At 39.8% G+C, this 23,861-nt stretch overlaps 1 protein-coding gene across 1 annotated transcript; it reads left to right on the top strand.

Annotated features, from left to right (window-relative positions):
* Window positions 1-1,806: 1,806 nt before the first annotated feature.
* On the top strand, window positions 1,807-23,506 carry BUD13 (BUD13 homolog). Its single transcript, XM_033121861.1, has 10 exons — window positions 1,807-1,969; window positions 3,975-4,068; window positions 7,372-7,456; window positions 10,562-11,560; window positions 12,686-12,969; window positions 14,497-14,602; window positions 14,965-15,103; window positions 15,418-15,602; window positions 15,848-15,929; window positions 23,100-23,506. Exons 1-10 carry the CDS (start codon window positions 1,827-1,829, stop codon window positions 23,191-23,193), a joined length of 2,211 nt encoding a protein of 736 aa, XP_032977752.1. The 5' UTR covers window positions 1,807-1,826; the 3' UTR covers window positions 23,194-23,506.
* Window positions 23,507-23,861: the final 355 nt, after the last annotated feature.

Raw genomic sequence — 23,861 nt, 5'->3', positions numbered from 1 at the left:
TAATTGTGAAGTGCTTTTAGATGTAGTTTTCTCTCATAACAGAAATTCTAAAGTGTCTGTTTCGGCTTTAAACCCTTTCTGGGAAAAAGTAGCTATAAATAAAATTATTCCCATTTTACAGGTAGGGAAGTTAGGTAACTTCCAGAAGGAAGTAAACTTAAGAGGCAGGCTTCAAACCCAGGCCAGGCAGAAACCTGAACTCTAAGCATGTTGAGGTCAAGTCCATAATTACTGCATTTGCTTTATTAGATGCAACTACAGAGGGAGGGCAGTCCTGCTTAACTGTGAAGTAAACGTGAAGTTTGGGATATAAGCTTGGGTTTGGTCTGGCTAAGGTTGGGTACTGAGTAGCAGTGGAACTGAAGACAAATGGGCTGAGAGGACTTGTATACTGCTAATGTTCACTGCAGCAGAAATGGGAGACTTGCCAAGTGTCTGCTGACAGGGCGGAGGCTGTGGAGTTGTTTGAGATACACTGAAGTGGACTAACAGCCATGACAGGATGTGTATGGGGTACCTATGGGGCCCTCCAGCTAGTGAAGCCCTCTGTGTCACCTCACCAGGCCTCAGAGAACCAGCCAGCTATTTTTTCTAGACCTGTGCTGTGACCACTCAGTGTAGCCCAGTGGTTAAAAGTTCATGCTTCAGGGCAGTGATCTCCAAACCTGTTTTGCTGTGTGTTTTTGAACATGTATCCCAAGATATATGTATTTATAAAGTATAACAATACCTTCTTGACCAATATACTTTAAGAAAGTGAGAAAAATTTAACTTCTACACGATGAGATAAAAAGACAATACCTAATATTTTATTTCAAAAATTTGGATTACCTCTTGCACCCCACTTTGCTAGTAGTCTCTGCTCCCAAGGGTCAGTCATGTTCTGGCTGGTGAAGCTGGGCAACTTCCTTAACCTCTTCAAGCTTCAGTTTTCTCATCTGTAAAATAAGGATAATAAAACTGAGGATTATGAGGGTTAAAAGATAATTCAAGTAAAGCTCTTAATGTCCACAAGAAGAAAAGTCTTTTCCCCAAAAACTGAAGTAGTAGAATTCAATCTCTAGCTTCCCTCTTCTGCTATGCTGAAAATAGACCCGCGTCCTTTTCATTGGGAAAGTTCTATGCAAGAGATAGCTAGGGACTATCAATCATACCAAATGTGGGGGAAGTTAGAAGCTTCCACATTTTTCATAGTTAATTGTGTTTGGTTTAGAATTCCTGACTTCCTCTCTTGAATGGTACTTGGAAGCCTATTAGGGCAGATTCCTCCCCACCTAAACGTACACCAATAAAAATATTATAACAATACTATGTGCCAGATACTGTTCTTTACACAGTAATATCTCAGTCGTCGCAATCGAGTTAGGTGCTATTGTCATCTCCAATTTGTTAAATAACTTGTCCAAAGTCGTAGAGCTAGGAAGTTACGGAACCAGAACTCAAACTTAGATACACTGCAACTCCAGAGCCTATGTTTTAACCACTACATTATGGGCCTCCTGAAGGTGCTGGGGGCGGAGATTTTGCTAGGGTCGTGGTTGTAGGCTCATGGCTACAACAGCGCTTGCTGCATAGTCTGTTGAATGAGCAGATGGACGGACAAACAGCAGAAACGTGGTTGCGCCCTCAGAAGGATGTAGAATGGACTCAGGACCTATTCTGTGCACTGTGCTGATAGACCTGCGAAAGCTCTCATCTGTCAGCTCCCGCCGTTCCAAAAGCACTCCGCCACTTCCGGTCCTGGCTCCACCTCCCTGCCGCCGTCCGTTTTGCGTTTCAGAATTTTGTCCCCAGCGCCGAGCCGTCGTCCCGCTCTCGCTGCCGCCATGGCGGCAGCTCCGCCGCTCTCCAAGGCCGAGTATCTGAAGCGCTACTTATCGGGGGCAGATGCCGGCGTCCACGGGGGCTCCGAGTCCGGTCGCAAGCGTCGCAAAAAGCGACCGAAGCCTGGCGGGGCTGGCGGCAAGGGGTGAGTTGGTCCTGGCGGGGGCGGGGTCCGCGGCGGCTCGCCGTCCCTCACCGTCCCAACTGCGCCCTGGGTCCCCCGCTCTTCCTCTTATCCACGCCCGTTCGGCCTCGCTGCTCTCTTGGCGAGTGGGAGCCTTCCTGGGGCTCAGACTCGGCGCAGGTCGCTTCTCGCGCTCCTGGGCCGGGTCTTCGATGTGTTCAAACCAGGCTGTAACTTTCATCACTTTTCCCGCCTTTGTAGCCTTTCGTCCTCTCCCGCGCAGAATGAATGTTGTGCCCTGAGAATAATGGTGGAGCTAATTCAGAGCTTCTGTGCTTGGGTATTTAGGACCCAGAACCTGTCTGTGGGGGCTCTCCAATCCCAAGGACTCTGGTCCTGAGTCAGAGACCTACGAGGATACTCACTTCCTGTTACTCTCAATAATACTAACAATACCAACTAACATACACTTCTTGTCATGTGTCAGGCACTGTTATAAGCACTTTAGACAAATGTAAGTTTTTTTAAGCTTCACAATACTACCATGACGTAGGTATTGTTATTGTCCCCATTTTTCAAATGGAGAAGTTTTCGTGACCCACTACGGGATTGAATAGTACTCCTCCCTCCCAGTTCATGCCCACCCAGAACCTCAGAATGTGACATCATTTGGAAATTTAATTTTAAAAATGTGCAGATGTAATTAGTTAAGATGAGGTCATAGTGGATTAGGACTGGCACTAAATCCAGTATGACTGGTGTCCTTTTAAGAAGAGGGAAACTTGGACACAGAAACAGGCATAGGAGAATTACCGTGTGAAGATGGAGGCTGAGATTGGACTGGCTGCCACTAGCCGAGGTATGCGGCTACCAGAAGTTGGAAGAGTCAAGGCAAGATCCTCTCCAAGAGCCCAGTGGGCATTGCCTTGCGGATATCTTGATTTCAGACTTTGAGCCTCCAGAACTGTGAGAGAATACGTTTCTGTTGTTTTAAGCCACCCAGTTTGCACTGGGAAGCTATTATACCCAGTAAAGTCAAACAGTCCCAAAGAACTCATTTACTTCCTTTTCTGGTTTGGTTCTCGCTGTGTTCTTGCCTTTTGTCTTATTGCCCCTCTGACTTGTGTGGATTCTTTGGAAGCAGTAATAGTACCATGTAGTGAAAATAGCTTGAGCTTTGGAGGAACACTGATCAAACACTCAGAGTTTGAGTCCTAGTTGTGCCACTTTATGGGCTGTGTTGTGTGGCTTTGGGCAAGATATTTCATCTTTCTAAGCCTCGGTTTCCTTTTAAAATGAGAGTAATACTGAGTGGTGTCACTTATATTAAATGGTTATTGTTGTGTTTAGAGATGTATAAAGTGAATGATCTTGGCTTTTTAGATAGTAACTGTTCACATCATGATAGTCATGGTTATTATTTGAGACTCATCCATAGTTTATCTGTGTAACAGACATCTTTTGAATATTTCTTACGCCAGTTACTGCAGGATGTTGAGGATACCACTTTAAATGAGAATGTCATAGTTCCTTTTGTGATGGAACTTAAAGTTTAATGGAGATGTAGGCTTTAAACAACTAATTAGGCAACAAATTGATTTATTTCCTTTGTGATAAATGCAATGAAAGTATTCCAAGAATGGGTAACAGGTTCTCAGTGGGACAATTAAGAGAGAGTAGTCAGGAAGTATGTGCTCAAGGAGGTTATGTATATGCTGGGATCTTAAGAATGAGTAAGAGTTTCCCAGTAAGGAATGAGAAGAGTGGGGCAGGCAGAGGGAAGGAACTGAGTTTGTGAAAACTGATGTGGGAAGGAATTTGGCTCATTCCAGGCACCAAAAGATGACCAGTGAGGTAGTGAACTGAGGAGGCAGTGGCAGATGAAGTTGACCATGTAAGGCAAAGACAGGACCATGCAGGATCTTGTAGGATTTTGAGCTTTATCCTGGAAACAGTATGTAAGTGTTCATAGGCTGTTACCCAAGAATGTTTCTTCCTTTTTGATCTTTTTAATTCTCACATTTAGAATGCGGATTGTGGATGATGATGTGAGCTGGACATCTATTTCCACCACTAAACCAGAAAAAGAGGAAGAGGAAGATGATGGAGATTTGCCTGTGGTATGTATCTTTTGAGGCTGTGAGGACTTTGAAATTCAAGCTCTCACTCTTCAGTGCCAGTTCAGGGTAGATTTATAAGAGGGAAAGTTGACGACAGAGAAGAGGTGACACTTTCCAAAGAGCTATTTTAAAATAGTCTTTGATGATGCCTGTACACTGTCTTCTTTGTTTATGGAGGGCTCTATCAGCCTAGAAATGAGAACTAATCAGAGAGAAAGAGGCGGGACTCCTCAATATCTGGTATCAGAGCCATGATTAGAATTAGCCAGGTTCAATTGGTTGGAATTTGTCTTAAAAACAAAGTTCAGGTTCAGTTATAGAAAACCTTTTCTTTGTTCCTTTTATTCATTGATTTAACCAAGCTTTAAAATTTGTGTACTCTTGTCTAAATACTGGAGATATGTAGATTAATAGAACACAGTGTCTGTACTTAGAGGGCATACCCTAAAACGGGAGACTGAGTTTCAAGTAATTTCAGCAGTGTGATAAATGTTGGAGCTATATTTCACATATGTACCAACTGCTGTTAGAGCGACTGGGAAGTAGCACACTTTTTATTCCATTGGGAAATTCCATGAAGGATGTAAATATGTGAAATGAGTTTTGAAGGATAAGAGCCAGGTGGGCAAAAGCGTAGGCAAATAACCTAGCATTGGTTATTTGAAAGTCATGAAACCTTTGCTCAGAATAACCGGGAAACAGGTGAAAAAGAGAGCTGTTGATAGACTGTGTTGTGGTAAAAGTTGTAAAGACGAATTCCAGATAAGTATATTTAATGTTAATCCCAGCATATTCTACAATAGATTATTTAAAAGATGGTTTGTTAGTAATTATGAGGAAAATAGTGATGATAAGGAACCAGTTAGTTTCAGTCAGAATCAATCACTTAAACCTAATTAATGTTTACAACATTTGTTTTTATTTTATAAAAACAGTACATATTTATTATAGAATATCTGGGAATTATACAAAAGTTTAAAGTTTTAAAAAGAATATAACCGTCCAGTGATAACAACTGCTGACATTTGGATGCATGTCTCTTCAATTCATAGATTATACATACTTTTATTTATTTTTTCAAATATAATTGAGATTATACTGTACACATGGTTTTTTAAGTCTGCTCTTTCACTTAATAATATGTTGTAAATACTTTAGTAAGACTTTAAATATTCTTTGAGAGTATGATTTTTTAATGGTTGCATAGTTCAGTATGCATAATATTTAACATGTCCTGTTACTGGACATATGGGTTGTTTCCTGTCTTAAAATATTATAATGCTTTGATAAACATCTTGTACATAAGTCAGTGTAGGAATCTATTGCTTTATTCCCATGAAGTTAAATTATGGTCCTTTTGAGTTGTAGTCCCATACTGCTTTCCAAAAGGTGGTGCCAATTTATACTCCCACTAGAAGTGTATAAGAATGCCAGTTTTTCCATTTCTTCATCAATACTAGGACATTATTAATAATAGCAAAAACTATGGCAAACCTATGCCAATTTGGCAGGTGAACAGTGGTATTTAGTTTCTTCAAAAAATAGTAAAATGAATAATTTTTCATATGTTTGTTGGGCATTTATATTTCATGAATTTCTTGGTATTGTCCATTTTTTAAAAATTGGGAATTTTAATTTTTTTGTTGATTTAATTCATATTTATATAAGAATATATTATCTGTCTTGCATGTCATAGGTATATTTTGTCATGTGCCTTTTCATTTATAATAGTTTTGACCTTTAAAAATTTAAATTTTTATATAGTGGTCTATTAATTTTTATTTGTAATGTTGTCTTTTGCTCCTGTAATTGCCCCAAAATCTAAACAAGAAAGGCTTTAGCCCCACTGCTCTCTACACTGGGTAGAACAGATCTTGGTTATTGAATTCATTTTCGTTACTACAAGACCATCATCACCACCAGTAATAATGGCAAAATAACGAGGACAACCACAAAAGCAGTGGCAGCACAAGGATAATAGGTATAATTTATTGAGCATTTATCATGTACCAAGCAAGCACTGCTAAGCTTACACAGTCTATTTCATTGAGTCCTCCTAGTAATCCTTTGAAACCTACTTTTACAAGTGAGGAAATTGAGGCTTAGAGAGAATAATTTGCCAAAGGTTGTACAAAGACTACCTTGCAGAGCTGGGGATTTAGATCTCAGTTCATGCTTGAAAGCAAGCTTTCATGCTTGCTTGAAAGTCTGTGCTTTTATTGCCGAGTGAGAGATCTCAAAACTAGGTTATGTGAGAACTGATGGTAGGATCTTGGGAGAAGAGAAGACGTAGACAGGAATAACGCCATAGGTTTGAATTCCAGTTCTGTCATTTGCTTGTGACACTGAGAAAGTTACTTACCTTCTCTTACTCGTAGTTTGTTCTTTAATAGTGTGGAACCTCTTTGCAGGGCTGTTACGAGGACTGAGTGAGATAGTAAGGTCCAAAACACAGGACCTTATGCTTAGTTGCTACTCTGTAACTAGAATTTGTTATGCCAGCCATCTCTGAAAGTCTGTCTTGTGGAAAGAGGATGAGTTGCATCAGAGGTCAATGGGAAGAAGTTATAGGAAGGTAGACACGGGTCTCATAAAACCAGGAACTTTCTAGCACTGCCCAAAAAATGCAGTGGACTGCCTTGTAACATAATGAGTTCCCTGTCAGTGAATTGATTCCCCGACAGGGAGTGGCTGGGTGACCATTTATCAAGGGTAGTATGGAGAAGATTCCACAGTGGTTTGAGAGTTTGAATGATATGAAATGTGGTTTTCTCGCTTAAAGATTCTGTGATTCTGTGTACATCTTAATGACTTCTTTTGGTTGGATTCAAGAATACCTATCATTGTGACTACCTACCACAAGAAAGGTTTTATAAGGAACCCGAAGGTTCCTTATCATTGATGAATGATAGACATGACTGGGATACTGCCTGTGTTTTCATTCTGAATGCAATATAAGAAAAATAAAGAGGTAAAAAGAAAAAGGTAAAAGGAATTTAGCTTTTATCTTACAAGTGGCAGTTGTGTACCTGGCAGGTTAATAAAAAGGTTTGTAATGAAAGATTAACTTTTGGAGCGAAATCAGTTAGGGAAAGATCCAGAATTAAACCATCCAGCGACAATCAGATATTCATGGAGCAAATATAACTGAGGACCACTACATGTTTCTTCATGGCTGTTGTGGGGCTGTGTGTGCCATGTATGTCAGGAATGGGAATGGTCATAGCTTCAGGTTCTTGAGACAGCAGTACTCCTTGGCTGGCTTCCGTAGGTTTCCTCAACACAGTGTCCTCATTCCCACAGGTGGCTGAATTTGTGGATGAGCGACCAGAAGAGGTAAAGCAGATGGAAACCTTTCGTTCCAGTGCCAAATGGAAGCTTTTGGGAGGTGAGTTACAGCAATAGATGGATCTAAATTTCCTATTTATAGGGGAAGCCTTTTTTTTTTTTTTAACACTTTTTTAAAAAGAGGAATGCATAATTTGTTGTAGTGTGTCATTGATCCTGAAAAATATTTTGTGAAATCGAATTCAGAACTTCTTCAGAGGTAGTAAGATGTGGGAACCGAAGGTATCCTACTTTCTCTTATGTTTTGGTGTTAGGGTTACTGAGGTCAGGAAGTGACTCATTTGGGAGCCTTTCAGGACCCGGAATAGGTGAGGACTTAGTGCATAGGCAGGACTTTGGAGGAGTTAACAAGCATGTGAGCAAGAGTTTGGAGACTTGAGCAACTTCTGTCCTCTCTCAGAATGAAGCCACTCATGTATGGGTCAAGGACCTTTGTATTTGTGTTAGTAAATCTTTATGTGTTCTGCCCTTAAATATTGGTATTTACGGTGCATTATTCTCCACTTGCCTATTCTATACTCTCTTCCTAAGGCTAATAATTTGACGACCTATTTTTAAAAATCGTTTGAGTTCTTGAGTTGGATAAAAGGTATTTGTTATGTCTGAGCAGAGACGAGACCTCGTCTTATTTGCCTTGGTATTCCCCTGGCCTAGCACAAGGAGGTACTACCGTGTTTCCCTGAAAATAAGACCTAGCCAGACAATCAGTTCTAATGCGTCTTTTGGAGCAAAAATTAATATAAGACCTGGTCTTATGTTAGACCCGGTCTTATGTTATATAAGACCGGGTATTGTATTATATTATATTATATAAGACCCGGTCTTAATTATAGTAAAGTAAGACCGGGTCTTATATTAATTTTTGCTCCAAAAGATGCATTAGAGCTGATTGCCAGCTAGGCCTCATTTTCGGGGAAATACGGTATTAATAAATATTTGTTGAATTGTTAAAAGGTATTTGATTCTTGCAGGCTACTCCTCTGGTAAATCATCACTTGCGTCTTAGCAGTCATTTCCCTTTCCCAAAAACTTGGTAGATAGGTCTACTTACTAAGGGACACAGATTAAGAAATACTTAGTCACAGGGGGTCACAGCCCTCGTCCCAGCAGTCAGTTGGGCTCTGAGTAGCCAGGGGAAGTGTGCTGGATTTTTACCATCCGTCTTCACTCCTTCACAAACAAGGGTCTTGCTTGGTGCTTGATAGTTGTTTAATTTCAGTTTACCCTTGCTGCTCATTCCTTTTTCACGATGGAGTGTTGAAGGGTTAACTCCTAAACAAGATTTATTCTCTCTGTGTTATACTCTGTGCCTTTAGGTTAATTATCCTGCAGTTATGATTAGGAAAAAGTGCATAGCAAAAATGGCAATGGGCTGTAGGTTAATTTTCTCAGTTAATTTTAAATGTATTATTTTTGTTTTATGAATTAAGACTATTAGTATTTTATCAGAATCCTGTTTTACTTAAAATTTAAAAAAAATTTTTCAATTACAGTTGACAGTCAATGTTACATTAGTTTCAGGTGTATAGCATAGTGGTTAGACTGTTTTACTCTTAATTATTATTTTCTGCCTTATTCTGTAGTTGTGTTTCAGTCTTTTCCATCATCCTTTTTTCAGAGATAATCTTTTGGTTTCCATATCTGTAAGAAGTCACACATACACACACACACTCACACTCACTCACTAATAGTTCTTTTTGTTTTGTTGCATTCTCACTACCTCATCCTCATTTCTTACTGGAAATATCCTCACTGACCTCTGACCCTTACTTCCTTTTTAATAAATATCATGGAATTTATCAACCTTATGGATTAGATTTACTGTCACGGCCCCCACAGATATCAGTACTTTTCTCTGAGGGGTGGATTCCAATCGGATAGGCCTATCCCTCAAAGTAAAGGAGTTGACTTGGTTTAATTCATCCATTTAACAAGTGTCCATTGGTCCTCCCCATCTTTTATTTGTATTTGGGCCATGGAGCTCAATGACAAGAAACGGAGAGGAGAAACTGGATTTTGGAAATGTCTTGAATTGCTATAAACATTTCTTTCTGTTATGTCTTTGAAAATTTAAAGTTTCAAACTCTTTCCTCAACTACGTATTTTTTAAAGATTGCACATGGACTGTGGAGTCAGACCGATCTGGATTTGGATATTCACTTCATCACTTATTAGCAGTATGACTTTGGCAAATTGCTTAATCTTTCTATTAAGTTTCTTATCTGTAGAATGGGGATAATATTTATCTCCTAGGCTTGTTGTGAGAATTAAATGAGATAATCTATATAAAACGTTGGCATGTAATACCATGTTTCCCTGAAAATAAGACTGGGTCTTATACCGTATTTCCTCGAAAATAAAACCAGGTCTTATTATTAATTTTTGCTCCAAAAACGCATTAGGGCATATTTTCAGGGGAATTATTTTTCATGGACAACAATACATTTATTCAAATACAGTCATGTCATCTTCTCGAACATCGTCATAAGGCACTAAATGCATCCGTCTGGCTGACGATCTTAACTGGGACTTATTTTCGGGGTAGGTCTTACTTTCAGGGAAACACGGTAGGTGATCAGTAAATGCTGATCCTTCTTTTTTCCTGGTGATCTCTCCCCCTTTAATAAGGAGCACAGTGACATACATGAAATAGTTAACAGCATTCATTTTGTTGTGGTACAGGTTTAGTCAGTTTGCCTTTTGAAGAAGAGTGAGTACAAACTATAAATTATCTAGGCTAAATATCAAGCCTCTGACTGGGAACTCTGCACAAGTAAGGTTTGGGAAGAACATTGAGTTGGAAGTTAGAAGGCTGGGGTTCTAGTCTGTCTCTTCATCTGGTAGCTGTGACTTTAGGTAAGAAACCATTCAGCTCCTTAGAGCCTCTATTTTCATGTCTGCAAAACAAAATACCTGCTTTGCGTACCTTACAAAATATAATATGAAAATGTATATAAAATGCTTTGCAAATTTATAACTTATTAGGCCAATAAGCTAGATTATTTTTAAGATGTTCTAGCAAAGGAGCTTGTGCAGACCTCTTGGGTTTTTTTTAGTAGTTTTGAGATGTCCTGCTAGGGCATTTTCTAAAATTTTGGGTACCAGTGGTGAACACAGCATTTGACTCTTTGTTATTTGTGTTTAGGCCACAATGAAGACCTATCTTCACACAGACATTTCTGTCACGACACCCCGGATCCTTCTCCTCCTAGGAGGCTCCGTCACGACACCCCAGATCCGTCTCCTCCTAGGAGGGCCCGTCACAACACCCCAGATCCTTCTCCTCCTAGGAGGGCCCGTCACGACACCCCAGATCCTTCTCCTCCCAGGAGGGCCCGTCATGACACCCCAGATCCATCTCCTAGGAGGGTCCGTCACGACACCCCGGATCCTTCTCCTCCTAGGAGGCTCCGTCATGATACCCCAGATCCTTCTCCTCCTAGGAGGTCCCGTCACGACACCCCAGATCCATCTCCTCCTAGGAGGGTCCATCACGACACCCCGGATCCTTCTCCTCCTAGGAGGCTCCGTCATGATACCCCAGATCCTTCTCCTCCTAGGAGGTCCCGTCACGACACCCCAGATCCTTCTCCTCCTAGGAGGGTCCGTCATGACACCCTGGATTCATCCCCTCCTAGGAGGGTTTGTCATGATTCCGAAGACCCATCTTCCCCCAGAAGGGCCCATCGTGATTCATCAGATCCCTCTCCTCTCAGGAAACCTCATCGTCATTCTTCAGGTGTATCTCCTAGGAGGACCCGTCATGACACACCAGATCCATCTCCTCCTAGAAGGGCCTATCACAGTTCCTCTGATATCTCTCCCCACGGAAGGGCCCGTAACAGCTGCCCTGACACATCTCAACCTAGAAGGACTCTTAGCTCTTTAGACACATTGCAGCTCAGGAGGGCCCGGCATGACTCCCCCGATTTGGCTCCTAATGTTCCTCATTCACTGCCCAAAACCAAAAGCAGTAAAGCCCCAGAAAGAGCCTCTGGAAAAACTTCTCCACATTGGAAGGGGCCAGGACCCTCTCATCTGTCACTCCTGAAGAACAGTAAATATGGATATGACTCTGACCTCTCTCCTCCACGAAAAAAGCAAGCAAAATCCCATGTCAGAAGTAAACAGCATGATTCTAAAGGTGAGCATTGATTGTCCGTGAGAGGGACTTATGCCCTAGGTGCTTTCTTTTGGACCTTTTATTGCTTTATTAGGTATTTATGTCTTTAGAAATGAGGATGGAGTTTCTTTGGAGAAGTTTTAAAAACTAGGGAAATGGTGAGAGATTGGGCTGAATGAAGAGTGTTAAAAATTTACGATGGCAGGGAAATTTTTATATATATTTTTGTTTATTCTCTTCACCCCATTTAAAAGTACTACGTTTTAAATTTTATACAGAATGTATAGAAATATATAAAGAAGCAGGAAAAAAGTCATAAAAAATTCTGTCATTCAGAGGCAGTCACTATTAGTATGGTAGCCAATGTTCTTCTAGTCTTTTCTCTATTCATTTTTGATGTAGTTGAGCCCTGTTTATGCAGTATGTGCATATTGCATGTATAATCTTTCCTGTTGTTTTCACTTAATACTATCATCCCCATGTCATAAAAACATCTCTTTGTTAATGTAATTTTTAGTGGTGTATTACCTAAATTTACTTAACCATTTCCCTAATTTTGCATATTTTAGGTTATTTTAAAATTTTGCTTTCATAATTCTGTAATGAACATCTGTGTACATAAACTCTTGCCTGTTCTGGATTATTTCCTTTTCTGCTTCTAGATAGATTTCCTAGAAATTATGGCAGATTGCTTTTTTGGAGTTTAATTTATGATGCTTATGTCTATAATTCAGACCTGTGGGGTGGAATTTGTTTACTGCATCTTTTGTCCCTAGTTACTGTTTTAATTTTAAAATTCAAATACTTTGTTATCCTTTCGTCTGAGAACATCAGAATCTATACTAATTTTAACTTTTACCACACCACTGAGATCTGATGGCAGCTTGTTTTGCCCATTCTGTGTGTGGGTAAGTATGACACAGATGAGTGTGTTGAGCTCTCTGTACTAGTAACTTGGGAATGGAACCCTGCGTCCTGCCTGTTGGTTTTAAAAGTTGTCTCTGACTTTGCTTTTCTCCCATGTCATCTGTACTTGTATTTAGGTTAGTGATACAGGGGGACTAAATGAATGTTGAACGTTAGCCTGGTAAGTTCTATTTTTAGATTCTGACAAGGGGATTAAAGACTTTATTCTTTAATTTCTAGGCTCTTCACCCAGCCATAGGAAATTTCATACAAACTCTTCACCTAGAAGACATCAGAGTGACACATCGGACAACCGGAAAGCTTCTGATTCAGATCTTTCTCCTCCACGGAATAAACAAAGTTCAGGGCACCAGGATTCTGATACAGATCTGTCACCTCCACGGAATAGACCTAGACACCAGAGCTCTGACTCTGACCTCTCCCCACCAAGGAGGAAACCGAGGGCCAAATCTTCTGATTCTGATCTCTCTCTACCTCGAAGGACTCAGCCTCTGGGAAAGAAGGTAGGAATTTTCAGGAGCCATATTCTTCTCTTGGAGTGACTTCTGTCTTCTAGTTCTATGCTGGTACCAGAGATCCAAGCCCGGGGAGGCTGCAGTAGATCTTGGTAGTATAGTACATCTAGTTCAGAGGACCACTTGAGCTCTTTCCTTATCTCTGAAGGCAAGACTGCCTACGACCCATTCAAGGTGAACTTCCAAATACCAGATTTCCTAACTAGCTTCTGCCTTTACATCCTCTTAATTCCACAAATCTCATTTTAGGAAGTCTAGAAAAACTTCTTATTAGGAATAAATTGAGAACTGTAGTTTACAGAGTGGAGTTAGGACCACAAACCTTATGTCAAATAGATCACATATTTAAATCCTAGTTCTTCCACTTTCTGTCTGTAAATTTGAGCAAGACACATAATATCTCTAAGCTTCAGCTTCTTAATCCGTAAAAGGTGGGTAATAGTAGTACATACTTCATAAGGTTATTGTGAGAATTAAATGAGTTAGCACAGTGCCTGGGACAAAGGAAGCATTTAGTGTAAGCAATTTATTACTATAAATTGGACTGCAAGTCTCTATCCAGAGCTTAAAGAGAGGTACTTAAAATATAAAACTACTTTTAGAAATCATATCACCTGGGAAGTCAGTGTTTTGTTTGTTTTATTTTAAATCTGTGGTGAAGCCTGAATTAGCAAAAGGAAAATGCACATGAACCGTGAGTAATTGTGTTGTAAAGAACACCAGTACTAGGATAGGAATCTTACTCCAGTGAGTTGGTTAGTGAACAGAATGGTAGAACCTGCGGTGTGCACAGGACAGATGTTTCAGGTAAGTCTCCTCTGTAACCCATGGTCCTGGCGGTCTAGACAGCCTGTCCCTAACCTGGAAAGTGGGGTTCTTCTCTTTTGGTGAACAAAGTGAAATCTATGTTTCAACTGGGCCCCTTGACATTTTACGTGCCTGTTTAGTCCGTGGACAATTTAATATTAATCCAATTCAGCATATTGCTTAAAGATATCAAATTATACTGTATACTTCATTTGTGGGCTGTTTGTTGTGTTGTTAGAAGGAAGAGTATATTAAAAATTTTTTATTTGGTCATATCTGTTCATTAGCCTGAAATATAGCCACAGTTTAAGGATCTTAGGTTTGCCTGAGTTTGTATTCTAAATGGAATATTTTATCAGTGTGGGTCTTTACTGGAGGGCTTAGAGCTGGTGAGGTGACTAGGGTGAGTCTTCATGTGTGCAGGTTATACACTGAAAAATCAGAAATACAGCTGCTTAGCGTTCTCTTTAGTATCTTGTTAGATAGTGTTTACTCTTAACCTTCATAGTACTATTAATTTTCCATGAAATTCAATTTTATTTCTTTTCTATTCTGTGAATCCTGTGGCTGACAATAAGAATATAAAGCTAGAGTTTTCGGTGTGGTTACTGCTGTTCATCAGACAAAATGCACCTGACTGTGTGCACCTGTTTGGCCTGCTGCTGCATTGTCTCATTAATGTTGGATGCTCCCTTTCCCATTGTATAGGCTGCACACATGTATTCTGGGGCTCAAACTGGGCTGGTGTTAACTGACATACAGCGAGAGCAGCAGGAACTCAAGAAACGGGACCAAGAAACCATGGCATTTGAAGGTAAAAATGTGAATGTGCAGAGACCAATTGAAGCTCATGTAGCTTTTATTTTACTTTTTAAATGTAGTTTATTATAACTGATATTTAAAACTTTCAATTGCTATCAAGTTTCAGTTCTGGTTTTATGTATTTTAACTTCTCAGTCGGTCCAAGTCGTTCTTTTCCTTCTTGAAAAATGTTAAAGTTTTCAGGATCATCACCAATATGCACTTAGATATGTGTAGAAACTACTTGTAGTCTGGCTGCAAAAGTTCCTAATCAGCATCAGAATCCCAGGTGGTTGATTTCAGATATTAAATAAAATATTATTTCTGATTTTCATACCTGGTGTTTAGCTTTAAAAGTATATTTTTCTTTCGCAGCTGAATTCCAGTATGCTGAAACTGTATTTCGAGATAAGTCTGGCCGTAAAAGGGATTTGAAACTGGAACGTTTAGAGCAAAGGAGAAAAGCAGAGAAGGCCTCGGAGAGAGATGAACTGTATGCCCAGTGGGGAAAAGGGTAAGGGAACTACCGAAAGGTAAAACAAGCCTGCGGTGACTGAAGGAAGTCATTTTTCTGTTCTGCTGACCGGTTAGTCATGTTCTGCCTGAGAGCTGTTTTCAGGAATGGGAAATCAGCGTGCTCAAGCTCCCTCCTAAAATACTGATAGACTTCACACTTCCAGTTGGTATTCTAGGAATTTTTCCCTTTTCAATATTTGGCGTAGGCTGCTAGAAAGAGGAGGTTCTCTAAATGTAGCAGTGTGGTCCATGTTAGTGTAAGTGTAAAAATGTTAAACAGTATAGCAGACACTCTTGGTTCTTTCTGCCCAGCCTTGCCCAGAGCCGGCAGCAGCAACAAAATGTGGAGGACGCAATAAAGGAAATGCAGAAACCTCTGGCCCGCTACATTGATGATGAGGACCTGGACCGGATGCTGAGAGAACAAGAAAGAGAGGGGGACCCCATGGCCAACTTTATCAGGAAGAATAAGGCCAAGGAGAACAAGAATAAGAAAGGTCAGCCTTTGGGGACTCGTCGCAGGTGGAGGTGACTTACGTGAAGAGAGTCAGTAGGGGGAGGATGCATACACACATGGCACGTGCACAGCAGGCGTTCCCATACAATCTTAGGTTTCTTGTATTTGGGAGTTTAGCTTTAACCCAGTCGAGATTGCCGTATGAAAATTTTTTTCCCACTGCCATCCAGCTCTGAATTGAATTGTATAGATAACTGACTTGTTTTCTCTCTCTCCTTTCATTAGTGAGACCTCGCTACAGTGGCATAGCACCTCCTCCCAACAGATTCAATATCTGGCCTGGATATCGCTGGGATGGAGTGGACAGGTAAGCCTTAATATTTCCCACACTTTGGGTTTCTCTTCCATCTGACCCTAACCTTCCCTAACTGTAAATCACTGTACACTCTGCTTCATTTTCTACTCTAATCACAGGGTTAATAATATGCAGTTTGCTTGCTTCTATTTCTGAGGTTCTCAAATCCCATTTCCCATGCTTAGAACACTCTTCCTCCTTTTTCCCTTTTCAAAGTTTGAAAAGCTCTGGACAAACAACTCAGGTGATCCTTTTGGTTTTGACATTGGTCACTTCTAATGATATTTTTTAAGGTTTAGAGGGGGTGAGTGATGAGTGGTAGTTTGGAGCATTCTATATGTTGTTGTATCTAAAATGTAGCCCTTGGACTATCTCTTCAGTGCCTTAGGAGTGAATTATTTGTAATGTCTCACTGATCCCACCACCTTATTTGTTCACCTGCCTTTGTCTACACCCACGTACTCTAACTTCCTGTCTGTTATCATGGATGAGTTATATGTGCTCCTATCCAAAGTCAGTTCCTCCACTTATATGTTGGATCCCATGTCCTCTTACCTTCTGAAGGACATTGTTCTAACATGTAGCATAGTGATTCTCAAACTTGATCTCAAGACCCCTTTAAAAATTATTGAAGATCCCCAAAAACTTTTGTTTATGTGGGTTATATCTTAATATTTACCATATTAGAAATTAAACTGATAAGTTTAAAGAGCATTTATTAATTCATTAAAACATAATACAGCCATTACTTTAGCATAATTACCATATTTTAAAAGAAAACTAATTATACTTTCATAACAAAATTGATTTACATTTTTAAAAATCTTATTAGTATCTGGCTTAATAGTAGATAGCAGGATTCTGCATGTAGTCTGTTGCAGTGTTTTTAGTTGCGGAATAGGAAGTAAATTTAGCCTTATACATAGGTAGCTAGAAAAGGAAGGTGTGTTGTATTTTTTGATACTGAACAAAAACTCAACAAGTGGTAGTTTCTTAAAGGTTATTGATGATATGGAATCTGAAAACTATATCAAAAAACTTTTCATAGTTTTTTATTGAAATCCATTGGTGGTTTTTTTTTTGTTTTTTTTTTTTCCTACTTTGGATGAATCTTTTAACCCTGCATGATTTTATAACTGCACTGGTCATTTGGAAAATACTATTTTGCTGAGTTTTTCAGACCTTCCAAATGTTGACATACTTCATTATATAATATTGAATAATCATGTGTTTGTTAACCTTACCTTTGATCTCATCACAAAAATCTTTAAATAACAGGAAGCTAAAGAGTTCATAGTGGTGGATACAAGTTTGCTATTGTCAGTGTTTTGGATTTTAGGTGTGTAAGTTTAGTATTCAATTTTAATTGCTGTATAATCTTTTTAGCTATACCTCTCAGCAATTATTTTTTTTTGATGTTTGCTCTAAGGATCACAAGATATATCTTTAACTTACCACAGCCTATTGAGTTATAATTGTACTATTTCATAAAGACCTTGTAACACTATAGTTCCACTTACCTTCTGTTCTTTGTGCAATTGTTGTCATATATATTACATAAAAAAGTAATATAGATCCCACAATACAGTGTTATAATTTTTAGTTTACAGTTACATATTTTTTAAAAAACTAAGAAAACAAAAGAAAAAATATATAGTTGTTAATATTTACTCACATATTTACCATTTCTTGTGCTCTTCCTTTTTTCCTAAAGAACTTTTAATATTCCTTCATCGCAGGTCTAGTGACAGCAAATTTTTTCAGTTTTTATTGATATGAAAATGCCTGTTTCACTTTTATTTTTTTAAAATGTTCATTTTGAAATAATTGTGGACTCACAAGAACTTGAAAAAAATATTACAGTGTGTCATAGTATATCCTTCCCCCAGCTTCTCCCAATGATATCTTATAGAATCATAGTATATTATCAAAGTAAGGAAATTGACGTTGGCACAGTTCTGTTAATTAGAGATCTTTTTCTTGCCTTCATTTCTGAAGGTGGCTTCACTGACATAGTGTTGGAGGAGGTCATCGAGAGGATGTGACTGCCCGTTGACCCACAAGCTCTACCTGGACAATCAGAGGCTCCTTATCCCCTCCCCTGTCCTTGGAATGTATGTCCCTCCGACTATTCCCATACTAGCAACCAATTCAAGGATTTAGTCTTGAGAGAGTAAGGTGTTGAGACCATCTGGACTGAATATGTGACTGAACCCAGTTAATGCTTCTATATAAACTTTTTTTTAAGTTCTGATGCCCAAGACAGGCCTCATCTGTAAGTTCTCTTGCTTATTAAAACTCCATTCTGGAACGGTCTGCCTTTTCCTTTGGTTCTCCTTGCCCTCTGCATACAGGGGCCCATTTCAGATTTCACCTGGGGAACTTCTGAGGTTGCACTGTCACACATAATAGAACTCGGGGTTGACAGTACCAGAGTTCTAGGGCAGCTTTGCCAGCCCTTAACGACGTTTCGTCATTTTCTGGCCTCCACTGTTTCTGATTAGAAGTCAACCCTCAGTCTTCATTTATTTTATTATTAAATGCTACCCGCCGCCTTCACATACACATACATACGTTGTAATATATTGTTTTTTTCTGGCAGCTTTCAAGATTTTCTTCTCGTCTTTCTTTGGGTTTTAGGGTTTTAGCACTTTGACTCTGATGCACCTAGATGTGCTTTTCTTTGTGTGTATCCTCCTTTGGGCTTGTTGAGCTTTCTGGATCAACAGTTTATGTTTTTCAAATTTGGGAAGTATTTGGCTATTTTTTCTTCAATTATTTTTTTCTGAACCACTCTTTCTTCTCCAATTATACTATTTTCTTCCACTTGATGATATCCCATAGATCTCTGAATTTCTGTTCATTTTTCTATCATTATTTTTCTCTCTGTTCTTAAGATGGGATAATTTCTATTTTCAAATTCATTGACTCTTCAGCCATCTCCAAATCTATAAGGCCCATACAATGAATTTTTCATTTAAGCTAGTTTATTGTATTTTCACCTCTAGAATTTCCATTTGATAGTTTATATTTCTCGGTTGAGATTTCCCATCTGTTCATCATGAGACATATTCCTCTTTCTTGAGAATATTTATAATTAGTGCTTTGAAGTCCTGTCTGCTAAATGCAGCATTTTAGGTCCCCTGAAGATTGGTTTCTATTAATAGCTTTTTCTTGAATTTGATCACATTTTACTGTTTCTGCATGCCTGGTCATTTTTTGAGTGTATACTGGACATTATGAATGTACATTGTAGAGACTTCGAATTCTGTTATATTCCTCTGAAGTGTGTTGATTTTTATTCCAACAGACATTTGACTTGGCTGTTTTTGAACTCCACACTCTGTCTCCTTTGCAGTGGGCAGCGGCTAAAAATTTCTGCTCAGTTCTTTTAATTTCTAGATGTTGCTTTTTCGTCAGGCCCAATGGAGTTTCCCATGCACAAGCACAGTTTAGCAGTTAGCCAAGAATTTGGGGGCAGTTAGTGTGTAGATTTTGGGGTTCATCCCTTTTGCGGCTCCCTCCCTTTCAGGATTTCCAGCTGCTCTGCCCACTTTGCACTGATACCTCAAGCCAATTTGCCTGTGGCTTTCTGCCTCCATGAGCTGTGCAGATTGGAAAGTGCCCTCTGGCAAAAAGCAGCACAAATCTCTTTTCACACTTAGACTGCCATCCTGATTCTGCCTGCTTTTGGTCACTCTCCCATGCCTTCAAATACATGTATTTTTATATTTTGTGTAGATTTTATAATTGCTATCTGAGCGTAGGTTAGTCTGCTCGAGTACTTCTGCTTTGACTAGAATACACCGTTCCACCTTATATGGGCCTAAGGCATTGTCTTCTGTCCCCAAGCTGTCATCAAAATTCAAGGCGCTCCAGTTGCTTGTGTTGACAAATATCCTTAGGGTGGCTGTGCTTTCAGGCTAGCCTACTACTTTGGTTTGCAGCTCACTATTATATAGGCTCTGTGTTTGGTAGCAGGGGGATTTTTCAGAATACTAATTTGCCGTGTAGCCAGAAGTAGATATTTTTGTAGCAACAATCCTAAAGATGTTCCCTGCTATAACCAGTTTATTCTTTTTACTTTTTTCTTTTTTTTTTTTGAACTTCTGGACCCAAAACTTAGAACTTCCCCTGACCTAATTTTTTACTGGTGTCTAATTTGTCTTCATCTCTCCCAATGATTTTCTTCCACTTCTCATTCTTGTTTTCTACTAAACCTTTCCTTTTGGTTCCCTTTCTCATCCTTGCTTTTTTTGTGTTTATTCATTCTTTCATCATCTTTTCTAATTTTGTTTTTGGCCCACTGCAAGTGAATATTTCTAGAACAGGTCAATAGTATGTTAGAGTTGGAAAACCCATGAGATTAGTTATGCTAACTCCCATTATTTAAATGAGAACCTGAGACCCAGATAAATTTAATAACTGAGAGTCATTCAACTCGCCTGCTAAAACTGGATTTAGAAACCCTGGGCTCCTAATTCTATACTGCTCAGCTGTGAGTTCTCTTGCAATTTGTTTTTTTATTCTGTTTAGGGTTTTGTTTATTATTCACGTGTCCTTGGTCTGTATAATCATCTTAGTGTTGATTCTCTTAGGTACTTATTCCCCAAGGCAAAAAGCAGTAGTTTTCTTGGTGCCCTATACTACCACACATGCTTCTGCGGGTGGAGGTGGTGCCATTCACAATAAGCTTCCCTTCCTAAAGCTTTCGATTACTTACCGCACTCATCTCTTAGGGAAGGCCTGAGGAACAAGGGAAGCCTGTTACCCCAATCAGTTCAGTGACACTTAGCATGTATGTTATAACTTTAAGCAGCTATGTTCTAGGTGCCCGGGTCTCATAATTTGTGAGAGACAGTCCCTGATCCCAGGAACTCACTTTCTATCTAGAGGAGAAGACAAACAGTAAATAATTTCACTGCTACTTGATAAGTATTACTATAGAGAATTTTCAAGGTGCCTTGGGAGCACAAAGGAAGAGTAAATTCAGCCATGGGAAAGTATAGCCAGGCGATATTTCCTAGAGTTGGTGACACATGAGTTTAAGGGATGTCAGTTACCAGCCCAGATAAGAAGGAAAGGAAGGCTGTTTAAGGAAGAGGATTATATATGTGCAAAGTCATAAGGCTATGGAACATCATGGTGTTACTGGGCCCAGGTGGGGAAGTCCTAAGTGGTGTGCTATTGTTGATGGCATTAAGCGTGAAGTGAAGTTGTCTGAGATGGATTGGAAAGGTGAGTGGGGTCTGGTCACAGAAGGCCTTGGAAGCATTTCTGAAGAGCTCGGTCTTCATCCTAGAGACAAAGGGGAGCCAGTGAAGGGTTAACAGCATTTTTCCACTTTAGGTGAACCAATCATTATGGCAGAATATGAAAGGCACAAGTTTGGAAGCAGAGAGATAAGGTACAAGGCTGTTGCAGTAGGTCAGGCTACAGGTGATGGAGGTCTGAACTGTGACAGTGGTATTAAAAATGGAGACGAAGAGTAAGTGGAGAAGTGTTTAGGAGATGAGATGGCAGGACTTGGTGACTGATTTGTGGAGAGGCAGAAATCACTGGATTTGGCAATAAGGAAGGTTATTGATGACCCGAAAGAGAGCTAACTCTGTGACATAGTGAAACAAAAGCCAGGTTCTACTATGTTAAGGAGTGAATGAAAAGTGAGGAAGTATAGACGATGAATACATGCATTTTCAAGAAGTTTACATAAGAAGACAGAGTGATACATGGTATTAGATGGGAGTTGACGTCCACTCCTTCAAACTCCCCCTTGTATTGGCTTTTATGACACCCTACTCCTGGTTCTTTTTATCATTTCTTCTTGGCTACTTTGAAGAGCTCCTCTTCCTCTGTGCACCCCTTAAATGTGTCTTAGGGCTCCATCTGTAACCCTTAGCTGTTCTCATTCCAAGTGCTCTCTCTGGCTGAATCTTACCTTCATTTACCACCTGTATGCACATGATTCCCTTATCCATATTTGCAGCTCATTCAGGGATACTTAGCTGTGCATTATATGTCTCTATTGAAACGTTACTTAAGGCTTAACATGCAGCATATTCAAAACTGAACTCATTGACTTCTCCTACTCTAAACCTGCTCCTGCTCTTTTGTTCGATTCTGGTTAGTAGTAGCTTCATTCGTCTAGTCACTAAAATGATTAACCTGGGGGTCAAACGTACCTCTTTCTCCTTTGCGTTTATGTACTTGAGCAGTCCCTAAGTCCTACTGTGTCTTCTCTTCCCGTCCCTCTTCTTTATCATTGCTTTCATCATCTGTTGGCTGGACCATTGCAGGTAACTTTCCTGCCTCCCATCTTCTCCAGAGTGATCTCTTTGAAATGCAGTTTATGCCCTGCGTTAACTCTGTCTCTACCAGATGAAATCTAAGCTTTTTACTGTGGCTGACAAAAGTTCATTATGACTTTGCCTCTGCCTGCCTTTCTAACTTTGTCTCATGCTACTCCGTTTGTCACACTTTGGGCTCCAGCTACACCAGTTTGCCTTTGGTTCCCTGTGTGTGGTAGGCTGTTTCTCATTTTTGTGTCTTTGCTCTTGTTGCTCATGCTGTGCTCTGTCTGGAAATGCCCTCCCAGCACTTGTGGCCCACCTCCAACCCTCTGGTTAATTCTATCTTTTAGACTTAGCTTAGGGGCCACCTCCTTGAAGCCTTTTCTGACTATTCTTCTTCCTCCTAAGCTCGGTAAGATCACCATTCTGTTTCCATGACACCCAGTGCATACTTCTACCATAGTTTATGCTTTTTATTTTAATTGTTTATTTAAATGTCAATTTCCTCCACTAGTCTCCGAGTTCATCAGGACAGGTGCTAGGTTATACTCATTTTCATGATACAGTGCCTAGTATGTAATAGAATTCACTAAATGTTTATGTACTGAATGGGTAAAGTATAAGATGTAGACACCAGCAGAGAGTGAGTTGGGCCTTTAGAGAGTGGTCAATGTTTTAAACAATTGTCAAAGACTGGGAAAAGGGTCTGATCAAGGACTAATAGGAGGATGAATTATGTATTTTCTCCTTTGGACTGTGTTGCAGATGTCTTAAGTACTTTCACATGAGTGCCTTATTTTCTTACTTATTCATTAGATTGTGAATTTTTCTCTTTTCTCAAAAATAAATGTCCAATTCAGGATTCTGGCTGATTAGTATCTCTTAATTGCAGGTCCAATGGATTTGAACAGAAGCGCTTTTCCAGGCTTGCCAGCAAGAAGGCGGTGGAGGAACTTGCCTACAAGTGGAGTGTTGAGGATATGTAACTTTTCTGAGGCTGTAGGGGTGGTTATGGGCTGTGGTAGTGGACCTGGGGCAGGCAGACATCCAGCTGCAGTAGTTGTCTATGCTAATAATCAGGGTCCACATAGATCAGCAACTTGTCGAACGTTAGTTTTGAGTACGAGCATTTGAGAAGAAGAATTTTTGAGACCTGATGTTTGGACTGAGGCACCTCTAACTTCTCAGGTGTGCCAACACTTGGCTGTTGCTGGCTTTCAAAGGAAACATTGATTTTTCAGTGTCCCAGGGTTTGTTCTTGGTTAGGTTTTTTTAATAAACATATTTATTTTTTTAAAATCACTTTCTTAACTGGGTATTCTGTTTGGGGGAAGAATGCAAGCTAATTTGAACCCCCAGGGACATGGAAGGCGATGGGTTGGATTTTTTATTAAGCCAGAAAGCAATACAGTAGTGTCCCCTTATCTGAAGTTTCATTTTCTGTGGTTTCAGTTACCTGTGGTCAACCATGGTCCAAAAATATTAAATGGCAAATTCCAGAAATAATTCATAAGTTTCAAATTGTCCATTGTTCTGAGGCGTGTGATGAAGTCTTGCTCTGTCCCACTCCATCCCTCCCAGGATGTGAACCCTCCCTTTGCCCAGCTTCTCCATGCTCTGCATGTGCCCACCTGGGGGTCACGTAGGAGCTGTC

The sequence above is a fragment of the Rhinolophus ferrumequinum genome, chromosome 11 (genome assembly GCF_004115265.2).
Source record: "Rhinolophus ferrumequinum isolate MPI-CBG mRhiFer1 chromosome 11, mRhiFer1_v1.p, whole genome shotgun sequence".
Classification (NCBI taxonomy): domain Eukaryota; kingdom Metazoa; phylum Chordata; class Mammalia; order Chiroptera; family Rhinolophidae; genus Rhinolophus; species Rhinolophus ferrumequinum.
This window is presented reverse-complemented; position numbering and strand designations above follow the sequence as displayed.